Source organism: Notamacropus eugenii, chromosome 4, assembly GCF_028372415.1.
Source record: "Notamacropus eugenii isolate mMacEug1 chromosome 4, mMacEug1.pri_v2, whole genome shotgun sequence".
In the NCBI taxonomy this organism is placed as follows: domain Eukaryota; kingdom Metazoa; phylum Chordata; class Mammalia; order Diprotodontia; family Macropodidae; genus Notamacropus; species Notamacropus eugenii.
The window spans coordinates 321252172-321260876 of record NC_092875.1 but is presented as its reverse complement, the minus strand read 5'-3'; the positions used below and the strand labels follow the sequence as shown (position 1 = coordinate 321260876).

At 33.3% G+C, this 8705-nt stretch overlaps 1 protein-coding gene across 6 annotated transcripts in view; it reads right to left on the bottom strand.

Moving 5' to 3' along the window:
* Positions 1-207: 207 nt before the first annotated feature.
* SREK1 (splicing regulatory glutamic acid and lysine rich protein 1) overlaps positions 208-8705 on the bottom strand; it is a 46945-nt gene continuing 38447 nt past the window's right edge. For all 6 annotated transcript variants that reach the window (XM_072605112.1, XM_072605115.1, XM_072605116.1 and 3 more), the window contains 3 exons: positions 5073-5168; positions 2129-2270; positions 208-883 (listed from right to left, as the gene is read on the bottom strand). In XM_072605112.1, the coding sequence (XP_072461213.1) occupies positions 731-883; positions 2129-2270; positions 5073-5168 (391 nt within the window). In that variant the 3' untranslated portion in view covers positions 208-730. The remainder of the gene's footprint in view (positions 884-2128; positions 2271-5072; positions 5169-8705) is intronic.

The following is an 8705-nucleotide window of genomic DNA, read 5'->3' as shown; positions in this document are numbered from 1 at the left end:
CAAAGGTTAAAAGATATGCTCACTTTGGGAGGAAAAAAAATTAAGTATTAGTATTAGTATTCAACATGGTTGCATTTCCTTTTTTGGAATGAAACAGTTAGCATGCACCACTAAACTACGTTTTAAAAAATCCACACATTTAGGCAATTTTAACCTGAAAAAATATTTTAGATAAAGAACTGGTGTCCCAAACCGTGAGCAAATGAAAACCTATTAGTAGGGGTTTAATACGATCACCGTAAAACCGTGAAGTAATGTCTTATTTCATTTACAAGGGTGTATTTATATATTTTGCACCATTTTCAAGCACATCATCAAACAATATATATGGAAATTAAAACAAAAAAGCAAAATACAAAATTCAATTAACCAGCAGTATTTGAACAACCTCCAATTCATTATCTTGCATTTTTCTGAGCATTGCAGATTCAGATCTTTGTAACGGTCCTTGGCAAACATTTAACAAATCATTTCAAAAGTAGGTCAGCCATCATGGAAATGCATGGTTTTTAGATGAGTCAGTTTGGTGAACCTCCCTTGTTTTCATAATGTCCATGCTTGGTTTCCTTTCTCTATAACAGGATGATCATAAAGTCATCTGACAACTGTAAGAGTTGTTCATACGTATCGATATTCGACTGGACTATTTTACTGTTGGCTTCTTAATGAGAGAATTAAAACCTTTGGATTCCACTCTACAGCTGAGTGTAGTGGGACATATCTATTGGCCCTACACCGTTTCTACCTTGGCTGTAAGGTTTTCTTCATTTGGTTGGCAATTCCCATTCTGCTGTACTTTGTTTTCATCAGTCTTTGGAGTTTCTTTGTCATCTTCTATTTTTTCACTTCCTATATCTGGTACTTCCTTACTGTGTTCTTTCTCCTAGGATGTTAAAGACACACATGTATTTTCAAGATTATTTATCTTTATCATTTTACACATACATTAAATTTCTCAAATTAAAAACAGATTTTTCAACCAATTTCAAAAAACTTATGACACATTTTAAAAGTTGCTGGACAAGCAAATCAGGCAGTGGGGAGAAATGGTTATTATTGGAATAGAAAAATTCAGTAAGTGCTGCTGATTGACTGGAAGAACAGGGTAAGTCAGTTTTCAACTGTTTCAAGGAATCCAGAGAGAATTTGCAATCCAGAAACCAAAGGAAAGAAACTAATATATTTGGAAAGGGAACCAGTATTTCCCATGATGAAGCCTGCTCTGGGCAAAAGGGGAGAGAAAGAAATGAAAAAGTAAAGAAATGGGATGCCGTAAATTACATGTACACAGAACTACTCCAAGTATTTGTTTCCTATCAGCATGAGCCTATAAAATAAAAAAACCTTATCACTGACATGATTTTAAAATATAATCATATTTTACCAATATTTTCAGAGTTAATGTATTTCCAAAATACCTACCTTACAAACCTGGGGAAAGCTCAATCAATTGGCAGAACATGACCTAACACTAAATAACATTTCTAATTCAACTAACTGGGTTTTCACTTTGCATCATTAAATCAATAATGTCATGATTTTTCACAAAAGTTTCCTGAAGTAAATATATTTTTAAAACAGAACTGAGTAGAAATAACATAGACTCAAGATCAAAAATTTTTTCTCATTTTGTTATGTGCTCCAAAAATGTTTTATTTTTGTATCTATCTTCTTTAAAACGAGGCAGCTAAGTGGCTCAATTGATAACAGTGCCAGGCCTGGAGTCAGGAAGACTCCAATTTGGCCTCAGACACTTACTAGCTATGTGCTGTTGGGCAAGTCACTTAACCCTGTTTGCCTCAGTTTCCTCATCTGTAAAACAAGCTGGGGAAGGAAATGGCAAACCATTCCAGAATCTGCCAAGAAAACCCAAAAAGGAGTCATGAAGAGTTGGACATTCCTGAAAATGAATAAACAACAATCTGTTTAAAATACAGTTTGCAAATTTCACTTCAGATGTCATTCAACAAACACTTATTAAGGAACTACAGTGTGCAAAAGTTCATTTTATCTGCTCTTTTCAAAAGTCTATTTTAAAACTGACAAGAAAACATTTTTGTGGACTAAGTCATAGGGACGTTATTGGCCATCATTAATTTAACTCTAAGTATTAGATGACTATGTTTACCTTCAAGGTACTTGTGTTCTTTTCCAATTTGTCTTTCACATCTTTGTCTTTAAAGCTCTTTTTCTTAGATGTTGAACGTTCTCTCTCTTTTCTTTCTATGTTTTGGTCCTTTTCTTTTTCCTTTTTTTTATCCTTCTTATTTCTGCGTAAGAACATTGATCAAAAACATTAAGTTCTAAAAATGCTGAAATGATATTTTTGTCACACTTATTTTTACTCAATAGTATCAAATACTGAAACAAAATAATAGCAACTACTCCCATATGGTCATTATGTTTTAAAAACCATTTTAAAAGTCTTACTTTCTGTAGGTCATACACTGTTTAAATTTTATTATTAATTTCAGCAAGTCTAAAAAATTAGATAATCACTTTTCTGGATTTGTGATAAAGGAATACACTAGTACTCTTTGTTCCCCTGGGGGAGAAATGCTCAGATAAGAGAGAAACAATAATATATCAGGCAGAAGCTATGAAAGCAGCTTTCAGGATTCAAGCATTATCATCATAATCCTGAAACTTCAAAAAGAATAGGCCCAAAAGTCACCTCCCTCCCATTTAGCAAAGAAAAACCTCATCACATCATAAGAATGGACAGAAGCCAGACATGCTTCTAAATAATTGGTTACTAATCAATAATAATGAGAATGTATTAAAAACTAATCTACTTGCATGAGATCTTTAAACATAACCACATGCTTCAGAAACACTGTTCCTTTTCTAAAGGGTTTGTAATTACTATTGGTTCTAATGTTTTCATTCACTTGACTCTAAACAAAAAAAGTTTTTAAAATTAATATCCTGTCTTTCTTTAGGAATAATAATCTTTTAGAAATAATATCCTAATTTTCATAGCTTAATTCATACAGCATATAGTTAACAAATCTAAGTAAAATAACAGGGTAAAATAAGAAACAGCACCTCAAAAGAGGAATCCATATATTTGAGAATGCTCCTTGTGAATTAAAGTACAAGTAGAAACCAAAATAAACAAGGACTTCCTACATACCAATAAAAACTTAACCAAAACATGCGAAGTATTTTCAAACAGTCCAGAGTTCAAAACAAAATGGACTACTTGAAGAATAGTAAATACATTATCTGCAGCATTGTTTATACTCCAATCAATGTAATGACCTATCTTGATCCTAAGACACTGGGAGATGAAAAATATGCCTCCCCTTCTCTCAAAGGAGGTGCATAGACTATCCATGTGGACAGAGGAATATACATCATCAGACATGGCCAATTAGTTGGTTTATTTTGCTTAAAAATACTTCCTCAGTTATAAGTGACTTTGGTGGTAAGGTCACTGTGAAGTGATAACATGAAAACAAGAAAGCAGCAATAAAACATTTTAAAGCTGTAAGTACAATATTGTGAGTCAGGCTGGAATGCTATTCCTGAACCTGTTACCAATGCCTCTGAATTCATATTCTATCAGTCTATTTATTAACTTTGTAATGACATCATTAGACTAAAATAGGAAAGATTATGAAAGCACCAAGATAGATATACAATGATTTCATTACAGAGAAAAAAGTGACTCTTAATGTTGTTGCTGGGTCAGTGAATTCCCTCATCAAAGAAAGAATTCTATTCTATTCTCCTTAATTTCCTTCAAGTCCAAGTTAAAATCCCAACTTCAATGAGTGTTTCTCATTTCCCTTTAATGCTAGTGCCTTTCCTCTGTGGTTATCTCCAATTTATTCTCTGTGTGCGCAAGCACACACACACGCACGCATACACATGCACACGTGCGCACACACACACAGATGTAGATATACACATGCATATACAAGGACACAGCAACATATCTTGTTTCTACCTAGTTGCCTATAGTTCTCTATTAGACTGAATTTTTTGAGAGCAAGGACTGGTTGTTTATTGGTTTTTACCTTTCTTTTCTATTTCCAGAGCTTAGCACAGTACCAGGAAGACAGTAAACACTTAATAAATATGTGTTGACTACTCACTGACTAACAAAAATGGCCCTCAAAAATTTAAGTCAATGCTAGAAGAGCTGTGGGGAAAAAAAAGGCACAGTAAAACACTACTGGTAGAGAAAGCTGTGAATTGGTCCATCTTTCCTGTATAACAATTTAAAATTAGGCAAGAAAAGAGACTGAACTGCTAATAACCTCTGACTCAGTACTGGGTTATCCCCCCAGGGATAGAGAGACAGAAACAAAGTCCCAAAAGTCACAAATCGCAGCAAAGAACTGGAAAACAAAGTAGGTACACATTGAAGAAGGGCTGAACTTGGAATATGAATGGAATGGAATGGAATGTGTAGCAAGAAATGATAGAGAAGTAACACAGAAGCACAGTTTTGAAGTCAAGGGGTCTGGGTTCAATTTCTGCCTCTGACACATATTAACTGTATGACTATGGCAAGTCATTAAACCTGTCAATGTCCCAAGCAACTCTAAGTACCCAAGTTAGAAATGAGTTGCTAATCTGTATCAATGATACAATCCTATATGCCCTATATTCAGAGAAACACAGAAGTTCTAAAAGAACTAGTATTACTTGTTGCAAAGTGAAATAATGAGAACCAGTAGAGTTATGTATACCATGATCACAACAATGTAAAGAAGCCAAACTTTGAGTCTGACGCAAGTCAAAACTCTCCTTTGGACTCAAAAAAAATCATCTAGAGAACAGAAAATTAAACACATTTCCCTCCTCCTTGGCAAAGAAGCAAGGTAATACTATGGCAGAATGTTGTTTACAATGTCAGACACGGTTACAACAGGCTATTTGTGCTTAACTGTTTTTGCCTGTTACCAGAGAGCATTCAAACTGGGGGTGGAGGAAACATCTAGAAGTGACTACTGTTACAGTTTTAACAATGCTTTCAATAAAATTTATTTTTTTTAACCCAATTAAATCTACAGATTTCCCCCTTAGAAGTCTAAGTATATGATATTATTTAAACTTACCTCCGGGGTGATGGAGACCGAGATGATTTTCTTTTTAGGGTTTTTGATGTTTTTGGTGATTTGGACAGACTTCTGCTCTTCCTCCTACGTCTTTCTCTGAAAATTCAAAGATTTGGATATTTTAAAAATAGAGACAACAAACACCATTTAATATACCAAATAAAAAAACTTGATCTGAGGATGTTATGTGGTCTCTAATTTGTTACATATGTAATAAACTAAATATATTTATGCCACAATAAGAACAATGGAAATAAGAAAACCAAATTTCTAAGTTTATGTTAGGAAGAGAAGAAAAATTGTCTTTTTTTCTTGGTTTCCATTTGGGATACTGAAGAAAGAAAAAATAATAGCAGCTATTTTTAGATTCCCTCATAATAATTTCTTGCCTAGAATGTGTTGCTATTAAATTATCTCATATATACTCTTAGTTTCTTGCTGTCCCCCACTGTGGAATAACAAGGTATAAGCTTTAACGAACCTAAGCTCATTGGGGAAAAAATTATAAGTTGAACTTGAAAACTTTTCTTAACCAGAAGAATGAAAATTCTGTTTCTTTTTTGTTTTCCAGAAAAATTTCCCCTTTTCACCCAAAGAGACATATCTGCATCTTTGTCCCTCCTTACAATTATTCTAGTAATAATCTAAAGTTAATTATTTTTAATAGCATAGTTGTTACTAAAACATGGTAAAATCTTAACTTTGAATTGTGACAAACTCAAAACAACATTTTGGAGTAGCAATGTGTACTACTGTTTGAAAAATCAACAATCAATAGCATAATGAAGACCTTCAAAAACTAAAGCAAAAAGAATCCAAATAATTTTAGTGGGACTATATAAAGGAAAAAAAATTGTGTAATCCAAACGAACTGCAGGAGTTATTAATATGAATAGCAGTGAACTTCTGAACATTTATGAAATTGTGGAATACACCTTAAGATAGACTCTAAAGAACATATTTTAAAAGTCTGATAGATTGACATACAAGAGTAGAACTCAAATGACAAATGCGAATAGTAGCTTTTGATCACACTAAGCTCTAAAACTAGCAATAATGTCTTTCACTTATAAATAACAGGAATAAAATAAATAAATAAATAAAAAGAATAAAACATAACAATCAAGTACTCTAAGAATGTTAAATCACACACCAATAATTTCAAAAGATGAGGAGAGATCACTTCTAATTTCACTGCAGACTCTACTTTCTTTAACTCTTTTTAAAAAGCTTTTCTAATACCATACACTTCCTCTCTGAAGAATTCCCTTGGTAAAAATGATAATTTTTGCCCATATCTAATGCCATCCTCAGCACAGAAGCAAGAGTGCTATTTTAACAGCATGAGTATTCATAAAATGTCACTGCAGACCCAAATTTTAAATTTGTTTTCTAGTTCTGCTTTACTCAGGTCAGTAGGAAATACACTGGTTCATAGGACAAGAAACATGTCTGATACAACTGCATATGTGGAATCACGCACATAAGAATGAACAGATATTATTTGTTGATGGTAGTAAACAAAATTATTTATACTCAATGGAGTTGATGAGTCTTATTGCTATCAATTACACTTCCTTTGCTGCCCCTTTAATGTCAGTGAATTACATATCAAATAATTTACAGGAGACATTCCAATGGCAATCTTATGAATTAGTAAATTGAGTAGCATTTGAAGAGTTGCAGTCAAAAATATTCAAATTTTAAGATTTTAAGAGTTTAAAATTTTTCCTGTATACTAAATGCATCAGAGCATTAGGGAAGTGAAGTACATTGAAAGACAGTAAGAAATTGAAGATTTTTATGAGCATGTTTAAAACTATGTAGAAGAGAAAAAGGAATTGAAAATTCTAAAGTACTAAGTCATCAAGAACTGATGTGGCTAACATTTTTTTTAGTCCTAGTAGTTTTCTGAGACCTGAGAATCTTAAGTAATATATTTCATTCAAAAATAGATAGAAGACATTCTTGCCACTCTTAATATTAAAATCTGAGAAATAAGAGCAATATAAAACTAAACCAAGTTCTATGAGAAAAGGGACCACAACTTAATTATGTTTACATCTTCTCTGATGTCTAATCAATAAAGGAAGGAAAGAGAAGAGTCAGAAGAAAAAAAAGATAACTTGGTTAATAGGAACATTCAAGGAAAAAAAATCAGGAAAGGTTTCATAAAATAGGTGGTCTACTTATCCTTGACCACGGAAAGCTAGTGAGAATTTCAAAGGGGACAGAAGAGGCAGTGAGGGGTGAAGGATCCTCTAGTCAGAACATAAATAAAAAGGCAAAGAGTTAGAAAAACACAAGACTTTATTTAAAAAGCACTTTCAAATGGATTCTAGAAATATAGCAAGTATTAGAAAGTAAAGCTGGAAAGTAGGCTGGAATCAAAAACTAGAGAACCTTCAATGTTAAAGTAAGAAATTTTAAATTTATTACGTAGGCAATGAGGAATCAGAGGAGGTTTCTGAACATAACAGTGAACTGAGTTTTGCTTTAAGAAGATGAAATTTCCTCAAAATTAAGACTATCTTATAATGTATTTGAAATGAAGAGAAATATAAGAGCAGAGACAACTGAGCAAAAGAGACATAAAGAGTAGTGGTTAGGCCTAAGACTTCTGAGGTATTCTTTAGAACTAGAACCAGCAAGGCTTGATAATTAATGGTTTACAGGAAAAGAAAGAAGTCAAAGATGCTTCAAAAGTTTTGAGCCCAGTGACTGGAAATTACTGATGATATAAACAAAAATGACATCAGAAAAATATGGATTTTAGTATAAGGAAGCTAAGTTTGAGATCTGAGGTGTCAAGGGGATATGACCAAATATAACTACCCATTGGTCAGTTAGCAATGTCAGGCTCATTGTCAGGGGCCATTTGAACTAAACACATAAGGATGACTAGGGAGTTATCTATATAGAAAGTATATGTGAGAGGTGTTGAAGGTTGTTGGAGAGAATAGAATGAAACCAGCAGACTGTTAGAGACAGGGCCTTGATTAATTTTTACGTTTCTAGGAAGAAAAAGTAAACAAAGAAACAACAGCAAGAAAAAAGATTAAGGATTAAGCAATGTCACAGAAGGCAAGGGAAAAAAGTATTTCAAAAGGAAAGCGGAATAAACAATGACCAGCAAAGAAGAATAGTAATGATTACCAACTATTTATTTCCCTCCCTTCTATTTTCCCCATTTATCCTACTTTGCCTAATCCTTTCACCTTGTCCACTCTCAAGTGTTTTGCTTCTAACTTTTACCTCCCCCCAACTGCCCTGCCTTCTATCAGCTCCCACCCACTTTCTTTTATCCCCTCCTTCCTATTTTCTTGTAATATAGAACTCTATACCCTCTCTGAGCTAACTATGAGTAAGGTTCATAGGCTCTACTCCATGCTTTCCCCATTTTCCTCCTCCACTGTAAAATCTCTTTTAACCCCTTTTATGTCAGATAATTCATTCTATTCTACCTCTCCCTTTTTCCCTCTCCAGTGCCTTTATCTCTTCATTTTTTTAGATAATCATACCATCACATTCAATTCACATCTCTGCTTTCTGTCTATACATAAACTCCTTCTAACTGCCCTAATAATGAGAAAGTTTTTAGGAGCTGCAAATATTTTCCCACGTAGGAATATA